Source organism: Chaetodon trifascialis, chromosome 2 (assembly GCF_039877785.1).
Source record: "Chaetodon trifascialis isolate fChaTrf1 chromosome 2, fChaTrf1.hap1, whole genome shotgun sequence".
Taxonomy (NCBI): Eukaryota; Metazoa; Chordata; class Actinopteri; order Chaetodontiformes; family Chaetodontidae; genus Chaetodon; species Chaetodon trifascialis.
The window spans coordinates 7,915,169-7,934,932 of record NC_092057.1 but is presented as its reverse complement, the minus strand read 5'-3'; the positions used below and the strand labels follow the sequence as shown (position 1 = coordinate 7,934,932).

Below are 19,764 nucleotides of genomic sequence, written 5' to 3'. Positions count from 1 at the left end.
TTGCTTCGCGCTGCTGCAAACTCTGAAGCGTGCGTCTTATTCTGACTGCATCAATGTTCTGCTGCTTCCTGCTGCTCTGCACAGTTTGTCTTAAGGATGATGTATGTTTGTGTTTCTTAACCCGTCACCTCATCGCTTTGAGAACATCCTGCAAGAAACCTCAATTGAAAAATAGCTTTCCAGCTTATTCTGGCACATTTACAGAAACATCAATTACTGGGCTTTCTGCCTATAAATAAATGAGATAAAGTGACATTCACTACAGTATTTTCCGTGCTAACATGTTTTGAAATGTCACAAAAACACAGTGTGAGCTGAAGTGCAACGTGAAATGAATCAGGTTTGTTTTATTTAAGACTGCTCAGGAAATGGTTCAGTGATAATTACACATGCTGAGTGATCATTTATAAAACTTCAGTCAGAAATAGATTTCATTGCTCATGATGAGGCTGCAGCGCTGCTCGATGGCCTTGTTTGGTCCTAAAAGAGCATTTTCATTGTCTAACATAGTAAATCCATTTCAGAGCTTAAATTATGCACAGCTCTGGACGAGCAGGCTGCTTAGACTGGCTGTCTTTCAAGAACAAGGCCCAGGATGCTGCTACCACAGGACAACAAAGAGTTTATAGGTTAGAGGATCCTTTCATTGGGCCCAGCGTGGCCGCCGTCAGCGCAGGTCGAGTAACTGTTGCTTCATCTGTGAGAGGAAATAGTGGAAGTTTTAAAATGTGCAGGACATTTTATCTGTGACACTTTCATATGATATAATGAGGGTGTGGTCCTTAAACCTCAGTGGAAGGCGAACTCCAAAAGTCTGGAGTTTCCTGTTTATATATGTTGTACATAACTTTTCATTTTATTAAACTGAGTAGATACACAACTCGTGTGAATCACACACATGCAAAACTGTCTTTGCAACATGTGATGATAATGACATGAAGAGAGGCATGAAAATGTTCTGCACAAAGCTGTTTGAAGAGTGAAATGAATGATAACCGGATGAATATCACAGAAATAAAACAACAAATTCTCCTTGAGTTCAGATGCAGGTTCGATCACATGGCTCTAGCTGGTTTACCTGAACAAACAGGTGTTTGGGGTTAGACATTCATCCATCACCTGAACTGATTCACCTCTCCGCCGTCACAGTGCGACACAAACACACACTCACACCAGTGTTAAAGAAAGCTGCTGTAACAGCTTTGGCCACAATCCATAAAAAGCTTTATCATTGAATTTATTCTTCAACAAATCACAACGAACAAACATATTGAACCATAACAGACGACTCCTGCAGGTCATCTGTGTTCTGAGCAGAACCTCAGCTTCAGGTGACTCGACCTGTTTGGATCTCATCATCAAACTCCTGTCAAACAGTCGGCCTTCAAGGGCTCTTAAATATCTCACGCTCTTGTTCTTAAAGGTGAGTTAACGAGGACGTTTTCTTTTTACGAGCACGTTTCCCGAAAAGTACAAGATGATGAAGATTACTTTGTTTTTGCTCGTTTGTGGAAATTTGACTGAGACTCTGAAGTCACCGCAGGACACAGTGTCAAAACGCAGTCAGTCCTTTTCGTTCTCTGCGACAGGAAAACATTTCCTCTTGCACACAGACCGCCGTGTGGACTTGAAGCGGATCTTAGAGGCTGTCCTCGGGTCTGAGGCGCCCATCTGCCACCACAGAGGAGACAGCTGTTGTTTCCGTCTCTCACCGGGACCCAGAGGACACGTTGCCCACTGCGCTGACATGAACAAACCTCTTTGTCATGATTATCTACGACATGGACCTTCTGACCTTACGTTTGTCTCGTTGTATTTTCTCAGAGGTGAAGAGGAGAGATGATGGACAGACGGTGGATTCTGAAGCATCTGTCTCCAAAATGAGGAGCACAGAGTTTCAGAACAAGCAGGGATGCAGAAAACGGTTGAATCATTTCTCACCCTCCCTGTGACAGAGAAGGATGCCACATGTAGGGGACAGACAGACTCAGTGAAGTGTCTCTGTTAGAGGTTTGAATGTCAAGATGTGGGAGAGGAAGAGGCAGCTGTCATCCAGGGCTGAGGAAGCAAGAAAAGGTCCTGAATGAACGATAAAAAGTGAAGAGGAAGTGAGTAAAAGAAAGAGAAGAAAGTCTGACAGCTTCTCTGTGGAACCAGACGATCGAAAGTGGATGTACTCAAGTACAGTAAAAGTACCTCCAAACTGTACTTGAGTACAGTACATGAGTAAATGTGCATACCCACTAATGTTGAGCAGTTTTTCTTCTCTGTGTCTTCAGATCATCATCAGTGATGGAGACAGACTGAAGACCCCGAGCTCATGTCTCAGTAAGAGTCTGCTGGTGTGAACCGGTGGTCAACTTCTGTCCAGAGGAAAAAGACGAGTTTGTTGCTTCGACATATTTCCACTTTTCTTTGTCATGACGGCTCTTAGATCCAACCATCTGTCATTTCCTCTCAGATATTACACAACCAAACGAATCCGAGTGTAAACTTTGCTTGTGTCCTCATAATGAATGTGCATCGTGTCTGCATATATTCAGTTCTTGTACACACACTTCCAGTGATCCTAATGCTGTGTTTATGATACACAGAGAGATAGCCAGTCTCTTCACAAATCAAGCCCGGCACAGTAAATCCACAGAGCAGCCATGACGTCAGGCAGACGGCAACATTCAGGCACATAAAGACCTTTAACAGGCGCTTCCAGTAAATCTGCTCTGGCAGCGTTGCATTCACGCACTCCGGTGGATCTGCGCCATCAGACACCAGCACCTCAGACAAACTCATGTTTCCTTCCCCACATTTTCCAAATAAGTTATTTCCAGCAATGTTATTCGAGTGAAGGCACAACTCAGAGCAGCTGCTTCCTCTGTGCGTTCAGAGGCGCGAACGGTCGAAGCCAGACGTGAACGCTGGGCCTGTTCAGGGCTCTGCTGCGTTTAGACGATGCATGAGGAAAACCCTTTCAGCTCCTTTTCCCAGTGATCCCAACAGACCCGCGAAGATTTTATCCAGAAGCAACGTCAGATGAAAACATGAGTGACCTAAAAGTGACATAATGTTCAACTCTGCTTACGGGCAGGAGCCTTATTTGACTTTGCAGTGGTGAAATAGAATCGTTAATAAATCTTGTTAATAAGTTTCATCCTTTCATTTATGGACATTCATGTATTTCACTTGTAATGCCCTTTGTTTGGTGCGAAGCAGTTAATTATTTACTGCTATCTGATTGTCTACAAATGCAGCCTTTGATCAGCTGATTTTATTTTTTCTGTTGTTGAGGTTTTGGTGGTGATGCGTTCTACAAGAGATGATTGTTAGAAAGCTCCCACTTCTCTGTGCATAACAGGGCACACACAGTACCTCTAACTGTGTGTGTGCGCTCACCCTGCCTGGCCAAGCATGCAGGGCTGCCATGTAAGAGCTGGAGGCAAACAAGCACCAAGAAACGGGTTTCTACGCTTTAACATATATTAATGATGATTCTTTACACTCTCTCTGCATCCTTCATCCCTGTAAGGAAAGTAGATCTAAAATACAAGTGAAAAGCTGAATAAAAAGGTAGAGATACAACAGTGCTGAAGCATGTTTTCAAGTGTTGCATAAGACGGGTGACACGGCCACTGATGCTGGAATAATTAGATATAGTATGCATCACTCAACCCTCGTAAAGCACAACCAGCATCAGGGACAGTCGTAACACTGCAGACAGCACCACTACAGGAGAGTTTAGAGGACGTTGAACAGCACTAAGCAGCATGACTGACTGCACAGTATAGTTGATGTTATAAGTATTATTTTGCTCCAAATGTAGGCCTTAACCTATTCCCACATTCAACTGCTCAGCAGTCTGGCACTGTTTCTTAAAGATCACATTACGGTATAAAATCATCACAAAACAGAAGCAAGAAGTGACCAAAAAAAATTGCCTGTCCTTTCAATTATGATTTTTTAATATAATTATCTGTGTACATATATGTTGATCTTGACAGTGCTGTATGTCTATAGACCTACAGTTTGATGAACCGGTGAAGGTTTAATAGATAAAGAGAAAGAAAATATTTTTTACACAGAAATATTTAATTTTTCACTATTTTTGAAACAGTGAACACTGTCACCTCCTCAGACGTCATCTCATGGGATCTGACACAAACCACAAAGATCTGGAACCAGATGCTACACTCACCGTGTTATCCCGTAAAGTGTTTCAATTACGAGTTACCGTGAATGCAACATGAGTGGGCGGGGTCAGCGTGGTCCAATAGAACGCCGCAGCCAGAGACACGTTCAATATTTCCTACAACAGACATGTCAGCCTGCTGAGTTCAGAGAATAGCAGTTTAGTGGTTTTGATATCACCGCGCTGACCTCCACGATGGTGAGTTCACACTTTAATGACCGTTCATGTCTTTTTCTGTTCGGCTTTGTGTTACAGTCTGTTCGCTGTCAGCTAACAGGTTAGCATCCTGCTAGCTGACAGCGGCCCCTCAGGTCTAAGAAGACCACGACATGTTTGTCTGTTGACGCCGTAAACTCTGTCACCTGCTCGTAATTCAGGCTAATCACTTCTTCTGTGTTATTTCAGGTTGTTGCAGACTCTCAGTCCTCCGACACAGGGACTGTCCTTCGTCTTAGAGGACCGCTGGACTTCAAATGTCTACTGGACAGCACGGATGGTGCGTTCACGGACCTTTCAGTCCAATAAGTTTAGTGTAGCGGTTTGAAGCCACCCAGAGGTTTAATGGGCTCCCAGCATAAAACCTCATTTAGTACCTAGATGCACACATACAGTACATGTAAATGTAAACTGCTCCTCAGAACGTAAAAATGTAAAAAGTATTCAGAGGTGTCTAAGGCCCGACGTCCTCATGGTGCTTTAATTTAAATTTAATGTAATTTGGGAGTAGCAGATTTAGCTGCTCTACCTGCAGCCAAGTGCAGAGCAGAGATGTTAATCAAAGTAAAGGTAAGATTCTGCTTATTAGATAAAGATGAATTAATGAATCAGTGCAACGTCACATAAGAGGATGTGCACAGGTGTTTTAAAACTGGCTAACAGGTGAAATGATGTGACGTACCTGTGCTGAAGCACTGATACTGTCTGCCCGTCTTCTCTCAGCGCTGCTCGTGCACAGACTCATCTCCAGCACATTTGAGACGCTTCGCTCTCAGGTGAAATCTGAATCGTGTGTCCTGATGGTCTGTGACAGTCCTGTTATCATCTGGCCAAACGGAGGCGTCCATGTGACGCCTGAAGAAATATCTCCGGACACAAAGTGTGAAGATATACATCAGTGGATTCAGTGAGTTTCCGTTTTAACAGTGTTTGTTACAGGAGGTCCTCAGCTTTGCTTTTCTTTGTTTGACTGATTTTTTTTATTTATTTCAGGACAGATGAACAAGAGAGTGTCGGCAAGAGGTCAGCAAAGAAGAAAGGCAGAAAGAGCGCAGCAGCGGTGTGTATGAGGCGGTCTGACAGTGACGTTTATGCATAATAATCGGTTTTATTCTCATCATGTGAACCAGGAAGTTTCTTGCATTGTAGATGTAACCTTAGTCGGACTGCAACAGCACATTGACGCTTTGTTACAGGTGACCAGCGGTCCAACACCTGGAGATAAATTCAGTTTTGTCTGTACAGAAAATGAATCAGAGCAGAGAATTTGTTGCATTGAGGTTCTGGTTTGTGGACTCAGCTCATCTTTGCTCCACTGCTCTGCTCATCACCCCAGATGGGACTCGAACCCACAATCCCTGGCTTAGGAGGCCACTGGGGCTGTGCAGGCTGGGGTGGGGTGGGGGGGGCTCTGTACAGCAGTGCTGGGACTGTTGTTCTGTTTCAGCTCGTGTTGTTTAGACGGAGCTTTGTGTGATTTGACGTCCGGGGATTGTGAAAGTGTTCAGTGGCTGATGTTGTTGTAGCCTCACTGCAGGTTAAGCGTTTAGTCCAAAGATATTAAATGTATCATCAGAGAAGAAAAACAGCAAATAGTCATGTGTGAGAAGCTAGAATCAGTGATATCTTTAGTGTTTAAAGATAAATTCATTATGAAGACAGGTGCAGATTAAATTCGATTCATCGATTAATCGTCGGACTGTCACAGCTGTGAGCTGAAGGACATTCATCTGTCCCTCTTTGTCTTGATGGTGTCTGTGTGTGCTTGAACGTAAACTCACTTCAGAGCGTCATTAACCTTCGACTGATGATGGAGACGACAACGACCGGCCCCGCCTCGGCCCCGATCCTCTGCAGAACGGTGCAGAAGTCCCACTTCCTGTCCACAGCTCTTCCTGTGGACTGTGTCGTCCGTGTCACCTGCAATGACACGATCAAAGAGTATGTCTCACCTGAGAAACACTCGATTTTACATCACTGACCAAACTCGACTGATCAGCTCTCCACACTCTCTCCGCTCTGGCGTTGCAGTGCCTTTGAGCGCCTGTTGGAGGCGCTGACTCACCAGCTGCATGAGATGGAGAAAGTGACCCTGCAGCACATGAAGGGCACCACGCTGCTGCTACCTGAACCGTTCCACTTCCTCCTCCCAGAGCCGGCAGGGCTGGTGACTGTGGTTTACCCAGCCGGGGTGCCCGACAGCCAGCTGGAGGCTCAGCGTCAGGTGAGACCCACGGTGCTTTCAAGTCCTGCACAAACAGGCAGGAATCATGAGGCTCCGCTGACACTACACTTACTCTGCTGTAATCTTAGCTTAGCATGAAGCATACAGATGAACACTAGTGGATCCAACTCATGGTACCTTTATGAAACACCAGATCAAAGCGGAGCTGTGACTTTGTTTGACACCTGGTTTAGACAATAGTGTGAAGGGGGTCAGGCCTGTCGTCCTGACTGCTGGACCTGAACGTGATTTTACATTTCATTCCACACTAAATCTCTCTACGCAGGAACTGCATCAGCGGTTTGAGCTGCCACACGATTGGCCCTGTTTTAAAAGAGCTAACGCTTACCACTTTCCCAATGAGCCCTACAAAGACGGCTACCTCCGGAACCCTCACCTGGTCCTCACACACCCCACCCTGGACAACGGAAAGGTAATCACCAAGTTCAGCTCTCACTCTGTCCCCTCTGTTGCAGATGGACACTGAGACGTCCTCTGCAAGAACTAATGACCCTGATTTGTTTTTTGTCGAGGCGTATCTGGTCCGGGGGATCTACAGCTATCACCATTACATGCAGGACCACGTGGATGACAACGGCTGGGGCTGTGCTTATCGCTCCCTGCAGACCATCTGCTCCTGGTTCCAGCAGCAAGGCTTCACAGAGCGGCCGGTGCCCACCCACAAGGAGATCCAGCAGGTAGAGGGCGGGCCCTCTGAACACATGATGCACCTCATAACTCATACACATAATACGCTCGAAGTGTCCAAATGGCTGCTTTTAATGGGCTCCGTCCTCTCCAGGCTTTGGTGGACGTTGGAGACAAACAGGTGTCCTTTGTGGGGTCGCGGCAGTGGATCGGATCCATCGAGGTTCAGGCTGTTCTGAACCAGCTGCTCGAGGTCACTTCCAAGATCATGTTTGTGAGGTGAGCTGTGCGACGCCTGGGGCAGCAGCTCGTCTGATGATGTTCGTCTTATTTGGATTTGTCTGATATTTGTCCTCTTCAGTCAAGGTTCAGAGTTGGCGTCCAAAGGCAGAGAACTGGCCAACCACTTCCTGACTGAAGGGACTCCCATCATGATCGGTGAGCTGGAGCTATTTCAGAAGTATTTCTAAACTCTGTCAGAAGTATTTGGGCATTTGAAGCACAACAACTGTGTTATTTTCACAAATGTCACTTAAACCAATTACAAAACAACATTATAACCGATCATGTGACTCATGTTCGCACAGTCAAAACAGAAACCACTGAAGTACACATTCAAGGTACTTTATGCAACTTTATACTGTACTTCTGCTCCACTGCATCTGACAGCTTTAATTACTACTACTTTTCTGTACCTTGAAAAGCTCGTATCTCCAGATGTGCTGATGTTGAATGTTTGTGCTGAACTAAAGGATGAAGAGTTCCTTCATGTCTGGAGAAACTTCTTCTGTTCTTCAGCTCAAATAACTCTTTAGAAAGCCTCTTGGATCAGCTGAAAATGCATCGTCACAAAGCTGAAAACAGGCTCATCAGACTTTTTGGAGATACGTGGTTCTCACAGGACGGCCACATGATGATCTTCTAGAATCTGATGCACTGCTGTAGATTAAAGCAGCCGACAGGATGTAAAGTAGTTCAATGAGCTCCAGCTGAAACATCCACAGCAGTAAAAACACATGAATGCAGCAGGTTGATTGGTAACAGGTGAGAGGATCATGATTGGGTATGAAAGGGGCATCCTGGAAAGGCTCAGTCGTTCATAGAGGATGGAGCGAGATTCACCACTTTGTGAACACATGACTGGACCACCTGCCGTCTGTCCCTACTTGGACTCAAAGCGTCTTTCCATGTGGCTGCTGTGTTGCAGGGGGCGGAGTCTTAGCTCACACTATCCTCGGCGTGTCGTGGAGCGAGACCAGCGGGCAGATCCGTTACCTCATCCTCGATCCACATTACACCGGAGCGGAGGACTTACGGGTCATCACAGACAAGGTGGGTCTCGTGTCCGTCCGTCAGGTAGACGTCTTCACGTGCTGCCGTCTGACCTGCGTGTTGTCTCTTTCAGGGCTGGTGTGGCTGGAAAGGACCGGACTTTTGGGATCAAACTGCGTATTATAATCTGTGTCTGCCTCAGAGGCCGAAGACCATCTGAGCTGAGTCATTTCTGGTCTGAGCTTAAATTCACGTTTTGATCGAGTCTCATGTAAACCTCATGTAAAACTAACCCCCCCCCCCCCCCCCCCCCAGTGAAGCAAAGCTGGATGACATGAACGCCTGATTTCACTCTTCATTAAACTGAACAGTCTTTTACTGTCCTCAACTTTCTTTTGTTCTTCATTCAGGTGTGTGAAAGTTACAGACGAGACCTGAAACAGTTGGTCGATTAACAGATTAGTCATCTGCAACTATTTTGATTATCTTTTTATCATTTTGGCCATTTTTTACATAAAATGTGAAATATTCTCTGATTGTAGTCGCTCAGATTAGGAGGTCTTGTTTGATAAAGACTGTCGGGCAGATTAAACAAGGGATGTGAAGACTTCTCCTGGGACTTTGGAACGTTTTAAAGGGCCTTTTGCACTATTTTTTAACATTTTATGGACAGTAAAATAACATCTTTGGAGTCCTTTCACAGATAACACAGAGTCCAAACATGGGCAAACTGGATGAAAGTCTGTTTGTCGTGAGCTCTGCATTGACTGATTATTGTTTTGTATGAATTTGTAAGCAGAGCAGAGAAATCTGCACTTATTCTGTTTTTTTCTGCTGGTGAATAAACTTTTGCTGTGGACCCCTTAGAAACATTGGAAGGACCTCTGGGTGTCCATTATTGGACAACAGTGGCTGAGTTTCACAGTCAGTCCGTTGTCAGAGTCAGACGAAGCTTTTCTCACCAGTCAGCAAAATAAAATCTGAATTTTTTAAAGAATCTTTGGAGCTCAGACAGCAGAAATGTATTGTCCACGGGCTGACGTGTCCCCCCCATCTCCACCCGTCCTGCTTTGGCATGTAAATGCTATGACAGTGACCAGACACAGGTTCATATTATAGATTCACCCTGGTCCCATTGTCCCGGCACGTTGGCATTTCATTGGTGTGTGTCACTTCTAGGTCTAACAACGTCATTAAGAGAGAACCCGTGACAAATCGCAGTGTCAGGGGACGCGCTTCGGATAATAGCCTTTCTTGTTAATGGGTATGCACTAGGGGGAGCAGTTACTTTGGTACAATGGACCCCCAAATAAAAACGACATGACCTCCTGTTTGTTCCTCCAGCAGGCCTCCTTCTGTCTGCGTTAAAGGAGTTTAAACCTTCGACGGAAAGAGACTGCTCATCTGGGTTCTCGGTAAACTAAAAGCTAATGTTCTGTTTGTGAAATTAACTTCAGTTTTACACAGTTTAGAACAGAAAATCAGGATTATGTGCACATTCAAAATGAGTTCAAGTACATTTAACCTAACACAGCAGAATGCACTTCATTTCATTTAATATACACAGACTCAATATTACACATTTGATTCTTAAAAATAATATAATTCCATGTTTCAGCTGTATTTCTTCAGTGGATTTGTGCAGTTTGAGTTTTATTTTTCATTTTTTATTTATCTGTTTTGGTTTAAGTACTTCAGAATTCAAAGAGATGAAAAATAGTTTATGGTCATTAAATTGAACACAGCTCTGAGGCTCTTTTCTCGTGTTTATTCTCGTGTTTTTGATGACTAATATTTCCATTAAGGCCTCTGTTATGAGACGTTACTGCAGCCCAGCTGGTCATTATTATATATTTTATTGTATTTTTAAATGAAAATCTTCACTGACAGTTTGATTGTATGTTCTGCTCCAGAGGTCTTTTTGTTTCAATTGATTTTTTTAATTAACTTTCTACTTTTTTCCTTCAGTCATAAAACTAATCCGATTTAGTCGACGCTTGGCGCACGAGACGCTGCACAGCTCTGCAGCGCGGCAACCGTTGACAGGAAGTGACGTTGCATAGTTACCAGGCACTATGTCGCTCTCACAGAAGTTTGCTGTAGCCCGCTAACGTCGAAATCGTTTAAAATGATGGTTTACGTTGGATTTGTTCGTCTTCTGAACGGAATGCAGCCTCTGTAGAGACTCACAGGCCGCCGTACTTCTGCTGAGTCACTGCTCGTCGTGTTAGCCTTCGCCAGGTAAGAAATACGTTTCCATACAGCTAAAGTTAGCTAACGCAAACGTACAGTCAAACTAAGCTAAGCTAGCATCTTCATCTGGCTACCGAGCATGTAGCTTTAAAGCATGTTTTGCCTTCAGGTTTATAGATCAGGTGTGTTGGCTGTGCGTCACTGTAGCTGGATTTAAACTACACACGTTAAATTTAATTATTGAGTACTTTACATAACATACCTGGAAAAACATACTAGTGTGTTTACAGGTTTTAGCTCCTTAAATACAAATCGTAGTACAATATAATTTAACGTTTCAGCTGAGCATAATCAAATGCATCTTACAGAGTTTTAGATTTTCAGATGAATATTTTCCCTTAGCTGTTGGTTTCCATGTCTGTCTTTATGATTTGTAAGTCAGTTAGCATCAAGTCTGAATCAGTTTTTGACTGTTAGATTATTATTGTGGTTCAGCTTCATGTCTCGATAACGTCACAAAGATGAACCCAGACCTGATTTTCAGTCTGGTCGGGTTACACAACTGGATCAAGTGTTAAGAGGGTTTAAACTTATTTCCATTTTGTGTGGAACTGAATGAAATCCAGTGGATCGGTTTAGTGGAAGAAAACAGTTTATTCATTCTAAGACACGTCTGCCTGTTTTGATAAACTGTTACCTGTGATGTCAGTGTACATCATTTGTAGTGAAGAAAATTACATGACAAACATCTGCACAGCTTGTTAGTCTTTAAATGATCTAACATCTCCGTGTTTTACTGCCCTGTAGGCTCGGTGTGCTGGGAGAGACGGCCATGTTCAATCACAGCGATCTAGAAGGTGAAGTGGATCACTCGTTTTTCGACAGTGACTGCAATGAGAGCAGCATCGGCAGAGATGGAGGGAAAAAGATGGAGAAAGGCTTGAAGGGGGAAAGAGAGAGCCCCCCAGCACCTGAGAGGCTGTGTGCAAAACGGACTGAAAATATAAACATTGGTCGGTCCCCAAGGACTGATGGGAACAAAAAAGACCTGAAGCCAGTGGAGAGCAACAACAACAGCGTCCGTCGGCCAGAGAGAGGGAAGAGCGGGGCATCCAGCATGTCATGTGCTGCCTGCACTTCAGATACAGTCATTAGTAACAGTAGCGATGGTGAGGAAGATTCTAATTTGTTCTCTAAAAGGCCCAATGGAACATTAATGGCTTTGCTGGCTGAGGCCAGAGAGGCAGATGATCAGAATGTGTACAGTCAGAGTCCAGATGAGTCTGAGGAAGAAGCATCGGCGTCCAGTGCCAAACACTTTGGCTCAAAGGGGAGAAATAAACGTAAAAAACGGATACGAAGTCGGCACGGCCGAAGTCCGTCCCCCACCTCAACTGAAGCCAGCGTGGACGCAGACTCAGAGAGCTCCTGCAGCAGCACCAACAGGAGAAGGAGTTTAGACTCCCCCACCCCTCTCAGGCCCAGCAAGTCTTCTTTATCCCCTGCAGCGAGAAGGATCCGAGGGGGCTCAGCAGGATCTGAGGATGTGCCTGCCAGCCGTACAGAGGAGTCCGACGATACGGTGACAGATGTGAGCCCCCTCTCCTCTGCTGACTCCAGCCCTCTCCAGTCATCAGGCCTGAACCACAGAGAGGCTGAAGAGGGGAGCCTGAAAGAGCAGCAGCCGCAGGAGGTGGAGGAGGAGGAGGAGGAGGAGGAGGAGGGTGTGCCCTCCAGTGGCCTGACCAACACACATCAAGCTGAGGACTCAGATCAGGATGTGGATGAGTGTGAGTCTGCTGGTGCCTCTCTGCTCGGTTATGTTTGCTGTGATCTTTGTTTTATACCTCTGGTGACCTTAATGTGGTGCTTTTCACATGTTTTAGTGTTTAAGCAAACAAACCCACCAAGAACCATTTCAATATTCCATAAAACGCAGTGATCCCCCTTTAAAAGGCAGATTGAACATAGAAGTGTCCTTCTCACCAATCAGGCTCTCTCAGCTCAGACAGTCAGCTGGGGGGTAAACTGGTCTTCCGCTGCCCCGGAGGGAGAAACAGGAAGAACTACTCATTCACCAACGATCAGGTCCGATCCATAGACCGCGAGAACCAGCGACTCCTTCAGGAGCTTTCACGCCTTTCTCCAGGGCCCAGACCAGGAAGCACAGCGGGGAAGAAGACGCGTGCAGCCAGTAACTCACCTCTCGTTCGCCTCTCTCACAGCGCCCTCAACAGGCAGCGGGAACAGCAGCGCATTGAGAGGGAGAACCTGGTGAGCTGATCAATACCGATTTCAGTATAGATGCTCTACATGAGTATGATTATAGAAAATGTTGTTGATCTAATTCTCTGCATTGTTCCTGTCTGTCTGTATTCACCAAAGGGGCAAATAATCACATATCTTTGCTGGTGAATTTTAAAAACTGAAGGGTTTGTACAAAGTTTTGAAAGTTTGGAAAGTGCTGAACTTTAACTTATTGTTTTCAAGGTTAGTAATAATTCAAATACGCTCCTTTAAAAATGCTTAATTGTCAACGTGATCTGGTGTTTCACCCACGCGATCACTGACATAAACCTTTGATATTTGAAATGAAGTCATCTCATTGTCAGATTTGTTTGTTGTCTCCTGGTACAGAAATTAGAAAGCATTAAAGAATCCTGATCAAAACCATCAGAATTCATTTGATCAGATGGTAAAACAAACTTGCTGCGTATTCTTGAATGTAGTTTTCTTTGTGAGTTAAGTGCAGGTTAAGTAGCTTCAAGTCGTCAGTCATAAATGTCACAGCTGTGATTGTTTGCAGTTATTATGCTAGCAGACTTTTGCTTCTTGAAGCGTTCATTTCTTTGAGGAGACTAGTTAGAGAGCTACTAGTTAGCGGGTGTCAGACTCGGAGTTCCGCCCCTGAAAGCAGACACGGATGGACTTGGACGGACGGCAGCAGGTGGCGGCTTGCAGCAGCACCACAGAGTGACATTAGAAGACATTGAGCCTCTTCGTCCTGACAGTAACTGCTTCACCGCTTTGAGGCAGAGACACGGGCGAGGAGAGCAGCTGAGTTTAAGCATGATTCAGGAAGTGATAACTGGCAGCCAGCAGAGACTCATTGTCTCCTCTGATTGGCGTTGTCTTCGCTGATGATGTCTCATATGTTTGTCATTATTGCTGATCAGAGATGTTGGATTAGTCCTGGCTGTTTTTGTGAGGGAGTGTGCTGCAGTCATTTTAAGGACAGCTCGTCTTCTCTCCTCAGTCCATCTCTCAGGGGTGCTTTTCTGTGCCCTCTCTATTCTTAGAGTGAAGTAACTGAATCTGCCGTGTGATCAGTGTGTACCCCCCCCCCCCCCCCCCCCCCCCCCCCACACACACACACACACACACATCACACATGGGAGACACCCCGTTTGTCCTGCACCAGCAGATGTAGTTCTGTGTGTTTCAAGATTGTTCAATCACAAACGAAATGTTGTTTTCCTGTCAGAGGCGGGATGCTGATATAGATTCTGTTTGAGATCTCAAACTGGTTCATCTGCTGGGGGTGCAGCAGGTGGCCGGTGTGACGGCAGAAAGAGGCCGTGCTGCCTTTTCGTGGCCTCTGGACGACTTGTGAACTCTTGACTGTTGAGCTTTTTGCTCGTTGTCTGGCTTCATGTGCAGTTTTTAGCTCACTGCACAGCATGCACGTGGGAGTGCGACTGCATCGTGACATTCAGCCACTTGCCTACGTTGTGATGCAGTTTGGTTGTTTGCATTGAAGCTCCAGATATTTGTTTCATTTTCAGTTGGTGTTTGGGAAGAATGAGAACTATTTGAGCTTGATTTCTGTCAAAGAACAGTAAAATACAGTATGCGACTCCATGACTCAAATACTGGAAAGAACTTCATCGGTCACATAAAAGTCCTGCAGCCACTGCATTTGAGGGTTTTATGGCTGATTTCTGGCTGAACACTCAGAGGTACTGAAGACTTTAAGAGTACATAAAATTCTGATCCCCCAAAAGTTTGGATGCTAGGTAGATTTTAAATAAACGAAAATAAAATGCTCCAAAAACACCTGTTTGGATCATTCCACAGGTAAACAGGCTCATTGGTAACAGGTGAGAGGATTGTCATTGGGTGTGAAAGGGGCATCCTGGAAAGGCTGTCAGTGAACACCGTTTGGTTGTTTTTATTTATGTTTGACAGCGTCTCTCCTTGTTCACAGTCAGGGTTGTGTTCTGTGAACGATCCTGGAGAAGCTGTCCATCGCTCAAAAATGATAGATCGCTTACCCAAGACAGCTTTGGACACTGACTTCATATACCTGTCAACACCTCTCACGCTGACATCCTGAGAAAATGTTCTGATATCTCTCACAGTGTCGTGTTTACAGTAGGTTTTTTTTTCATTACCTGCCAGTTGAAAAATGTCACTGTGTTCTTTCAGGCTTTCCTGAAGAGGTTGGAGTCGGTCAGGCCAACGCCTGGCTTGAAGCGTGCAGACCAGCTGGCAGACTACCAGCGACAAGTCGGGTACCTGGGAGCTCCTTTGTACCCCGTCTGTGTGTCTACTGTGAAGAAAGGCAGGTCTGCCAGTAAGACGCCGTCAGGTGGGTAACGTACACCTGCATGTTTTAGTCATTTCTATCCACTGAACAGCGTGAGAACGTGGCTCAGACAAACGTCTTAGAAGACTTAAAACACCAAGCAGGGGCCTTCTCGGTCATATATTCCTAATGTGTGACGAAAACGAGCTTCAGATTCTCGCTGTGAGAAACCTTCAGAGGTCGCTGCAGAGCATTAACACACCTCTGCACCAAAACCTCGCCGAGCGCTTTCAATCCACACGAGCAGGAGTGTGTGCGTCTGTTTGTGCCGTGATCTGGTTTGATGATGGAAAACAAAGAGGATCAGCACGTGGCGGCGCCGCGACGCCCCTCACGTTTATCACGCGTCTGACCTGCTGCCGTCAGATGGCTGCAGATTTAATTAACAGAAGAAGACTTTCAGACCGTAGACAGCTGCTGTGGATGACGCACGCTGGTAAGAATCACCCATTCATCAGTGGTCACATTAACAGCTTTTATCTGTGTGTTTAAATGAATGGACTTCCTGCAGAGTTTAGATTTTTATTGGTTATATTTTTCAACATTATTTAATGATTGCTGTCAAACTGTATAAGCCTTCTGTCTTTGCTTGGTTCAAGAGTAAAACTTTGAATCATTTGCTCGCCGTAGAAGTCGTTGCTTTACCGTCTCTGATAAACGCCGTCATGCTTGTGTCTGCTCACCTGTACTCTACCTGTCTGCCTTGGCCTGTTATGGCTGAAATGTTTAGATATTAAATGGAAGGTGTTCTGTCCTCACGATGGACATTTGGATTAAAAGTTAAAAGGTGTTTAGGTTTCTGATCTCACTATGAGAAGGTAGATGTGTCATCAGAAGATAACCCTCTGTTGTCACACCAGCAGGTCCCAGGTCAGTCAGCTCTGCCCACCACAGCTCCAGAGCAGTTTCCTCCACCGACTCCAGCAGCACACCTGTACCCAGGTCCAAAAAACCGAGCGCAGCCCGGCCGGCCTGGTGCTGAGGACGCCGCTGCTCTCACGTCTCTGATCGCTTTCCTTCAGTGGCGTCTCTTCATACCCGTTCATCGTGTCGTCATGCTCATCAGTTATTAAGAAGATGCACTTTTTTTTCCACTCTGTGACACTGAAATACAGCAGACGATGCTCAGAGCTGTTTTTTAAGTGTTTGAGTAGTTCAAGCCTCGCTTTGAAAACTGCAGTAACTCCTCACACCAGTCGGCCGGCACGCTGCAGCGGCACCATGACATGCAAAGGAGAATTACGTTTTAAAGCAATGATAAATGTTATTTTATATCCTGTTTGAAATAAAGAAAGCTGCTTGTTCCACCAGTCAGCTGTGTGCTGTTTTACAACTTTAAATGGAGTTAAATGGTGAACAGAACATCTTGCTCTGACTCTCCTAAAACACATAAAGGCCTTTGGAGCTCACGCCACAGTTCATAAACACAGTGGTTGTATCTGAAATGATTATGAGTATTTTGTGTCTTTTTAAAAGGCTCTGTGGCCTCAGGGTTGATTCTTACCACAGGTCAAAGTCAGGGTGCAGGGTCATTTTGCTGAAACCCTAATTATCGTATTTTAATTGTTGTTCCAGGCTCTTGTTGTTGTGACTCACTGGGACTCTTTAATCTAATGGAGCCAAAGTCAAAGTACCTGCTGTGAAAAGGCCTGTTTAGCTACACAAGAGGGAGAAGCATCAATCAGACTAAAATCTTTATTCTTAATAAAATGACGTGTGAGGTGGGACACGTGGGTCAGAGTGGTCACAGCAGAACAACACAAGGGCCTCAGCAACCGCATTCCAAACTAACATGAGGAGTACGTGACAGGAAGTGACCTCATCCCTTACATCATCACATCTCCACTGACACTGGCTCCACTCTGTCACGCTGAAAGACTGCCCCCTGAGTGATGGGATATATACAGATCAGAGGGGGGGTAACCCGGGTCAGGTGTACCTGCGCCACCTGTGCCAGGCGTAATTCACCACAAGCTGTTATCACTCTCACAACAATTAAGACTTAGACAATGTGAAGGGTCTCCTGAGGGAGGGGGGATGACAAAGTTTATTATGTGAACTTCTTGATCTCGTCGTACAGCACCAACACGAAGGCGCCCCCCATGCCTCTGATCACGTTGGACCAGGCACCCTTGAAGAAGGCTTTTGCTCCCTCGTCCTTGAGGATCTTCCTCCAGCAGTCCATTGTGCCCTTGTACATGATGTCAGCTGTGGACATGGAGACGGATGGTGATGCGTAATGTCTTTGACTGCATGCCTAAAATGCGTAATTGTGTCAAACAAATCAAATCCGTCACCACAGGAGCGGAGTGACGCTCACCTCCTTTGCGTCCAGACTGCATCATCATACGACGTCTGACGGTGTCGAAGGGGTAAGAGATGATACCGGATATGGCGGTCACAGTCTGGGCGATCATCCAGGTAACGACGATGTGCGTGTTCTTGGGGTCTGGCAGCATACCTGTATGAGGGAGGAGTCAAGTCACGTGAAAACAAACACTTGGACGTTAAAAACAGTCTTAAAAAGAGTCAGATGAGCCTGACGTGCGCACCTTTAGCTGTGTCGAAGCATCCGAAGTATGCCGCTCTGTAGATGACGATACCCTGCACCGACACGCTGAATCCCAGGTAAAGTCCCCTGATGCCGTCGCTTTTGAAGATCTTGGTGAGGCAGTTTCCCAGACCGGTGAACTCTCTCTCAGCTGCGCCCTTACCGATGTCGGCAGCGAGTCTTGTCCTGGCGAAGTCGAGAGGATAGACGAAGCAGAGCGAAGTCCCGCCAGCGGCGCCGCCAGATGCCAGATTACCCGCGAAGTAACGCCAGAACTGTGTTTTCTGATCCACGCCGCCGAGGAAGAGCTGCTTGTACTTGTCTTTGAAGGCGAAGTTGAGGGCTTGGGTGGGGAAGTAACGGATCACGTTGGCCAGGTTACCTCTCCAGAAGGAGATAATACCCTGTTCCTTTGGGATCCTGACCACGCAGTCGATGATGCCCTTGTACTGAGTCTCTGCGGTGATCTGTTTGCTGGCATGCTGGACCTACAAGACCCGAAGACAATCCAAGCTCATTTGACTCGGTGCGTTATCCCAAAATGTACTTCATTCTGTAATAAAACGTCTGCGTAAAAGGACTTTGTCCCAGCATTGATTGTGTCGTATTTCAATTATAAAAACTTCCTGTGTTTAATATTTTTAGTGTCTCATGGTGTCGGGCCATCATTGCTGTGTGAGGCTGTGCGCCCAGCAGTCTACACGCGCACTCCTGTCACTTGAGAATCAGCCGTGGATTAGATTACGTTCTTCAAGTTAAATTTAGCTGTCCAATTTCACAAATATTACTGCGGGTATCTGTTGTGTTGGAGTAATAATCAACATAAGAAGCGTTCCAATAGCTCATAAACTAGTGTTATGCCTTTATGGAACACATACAGGAGGAGACCTTGTCATCACCGTCATACAGCAGCGCAGTCCAGTGCGTAAAAGCCTGTCCGCGTGACGCAGGACATCTCAGCTGCCCTTTGACATGACGCGCCAGACCACATGAACTTAAACTGCACAAACGGGCTTTTCTTCTATTAAAATCTATTCCAGAGTTACACTTTGGTTCATCTGTATCCCAACATTTACGCACAATTTTACGCACAAATCAAGAGCCACGCTGCCATGCATCGGGCATCAATTGGTTCAATTATTTTACCTGCAGCAACAGCTTGACTCTCTCAATGGGAGCGACGGCTGTTTTGGAGATGGCAGCGGCGACGCCTCCTGCCAGAAAGTCCTTCATGAAACTAATCACCCCCTCCGCCATGGCTGGATGCTTCTTGTGCAGATTTGAGACTGTCGACTGTTCCAAACCTCACCAAGGTCCTCCAGGAAACCCAATGCCCCTCCAAGTGGACGAGGACCCCCCCATCTCCCCTAATATATGGGCGCCATTCATCGCGAGAATTTTGAGTGACGGACTTGCATTTAGTCAAACAGATTAACGAGGTTGAATAAATATCCGAGGTCGAAGTTCAAGGCGTGCGCCATGTTCCTGAAGTCAAGAGTGAGCCAAGCCGGGGACGTTTAAAGGACACGTTGTGTGTAACTTAGTCGTTATTAAAAAGTAGATTTGTTTGTAGTCTGATCAAATCCTGATCTTGATCAGGTCTTTTAACCTAAACCCTGCTGCCCTCAGCCTTCTCACCCTCAACCCAAACACACTCTTGCGGGTCAGTTGAGTTTCCAGAAGCCTTAAAATGAAAAAAAAAAAAGGGTTCTGCTTGGTGTGTTTCTACTGAGATCAACTGTGGATACTTAGAGCCATCCTCCAGAGTAGAAACCATTTTAGATATTTCACACTGGCTGGAGGCGATGGCCCTGACACACAGATGTTCACACAGAAACCTGCTTTCAGGCAGAGGGGAACTTTTTCTGATAAAAGCAAAATAATTAAAG

General features: G+C 45.7%; 3 protein-coding genes across 5 annotated transcripts; 2 read left to right on the top strand and 1 right to left on the bottom strand.

The window, feature by feature from the left end:
* Positions 1 to 4,256: 4,256 nt before the first annotated feature.
* On the top strand, positions 4,257 to 10,298 carry ufsp2 (ufm1-specific peptidase 2). Its single transcript, XM_070981065.1, has 12 exons — positions 4,257 to 4,381; positions 4,589 to 4,679; positions 5,123 to 5,306; positions 5,393 to 5,459; positions 6,186 to 6,340; positions 6,431 to 6,623; positions 6,910 to 7,056; positions 7,157 to 7,321; positions 7,426 to 7,550; positions 7,633 to 7,709; positions 8,479 to 8,603; positions 8,677 to 10,298. The coding sequence occupies exons 1-12, from the start codon at positions 4,379 to 4,381 to the stop codon at positions 8,761 to 8,763; spliced, it is 1,419 nt and encodes a 472-aa protein (XP_070837166.1). The 5' UTR covers positions 4,257 to 4,378; the 3' UTR covers positions 8,764 to 10,298.
* A 286-nt stretch (positions 10,299 to 10,584) lies between these two features.
* cfap97 (cilia and flagella associated protein 97) lies at positions 10,585 to 16,633 on the top strand. Of its 3 annotated transcripts, none has more exons than XM_070971529.1 (5): positions 10,585 to 10,784; positions 11,544 to 12,526; positions 12,730 to 13,010; positions 15,165 to 15,327; positions 16,185 to 16,633. In XM_070971529.1, exons 2-5 carry the CDS (start codon positions 11,569 to 11,571, stop codon positions 16,304 to 16,306), a joined length of 1,524 nt encoding a protein of 507 aa, XP_070827630.1. In that variant the 5' UTR covers positions 10,585 to 10,784; positions 11,544 to 11,568; the 3' UTR covers positions 16,307 to 16,633. The 3 variants fall into 3 exon arrangements, with proteins under 3 accessions (XP_070827630.1, XP_070827639.1, XP_070827648.1); XM_070971538.1 differs by having other exon boundaries at positions 10,589 to 10,784; positions 16,188 to 16,633; XM_070971547.1 differs by having other exon boundaries at positions 10,646 to 10,784; positions 15,165 to 15,331; positions 16,204 to 16,394.
* A 374-nt stretch (positions 16,634 to 17,007) lies between these two features.
* slc25a4 (solute carrier family 25 member 4) lies at positions 17,008 to 19,220 on the bottom strand. The gene is made up of 4 exons (XM_070978573.1): positions 19,022 to 19,220; positions 17,877 to 18,363; positions 17,645 to 17,785; positions 17,008 to 17,532 (listed from the first exon to the last, which is right to left on the bottom strand). Exons 1-4 carry the CDS (start codon positions 19,130 to 19,132, stop codon positions 17,375 to 17,377), a joined length of 897 nt encoding a protein of 298 aa, XP_070834674.1. The 5' UTR covers positions 19,133 to 19,220; the 3' UTR covers positions 17,008 to 17,374.
* Positions 19,221 to 19,764: the final 544 nt, after the last annotated feature.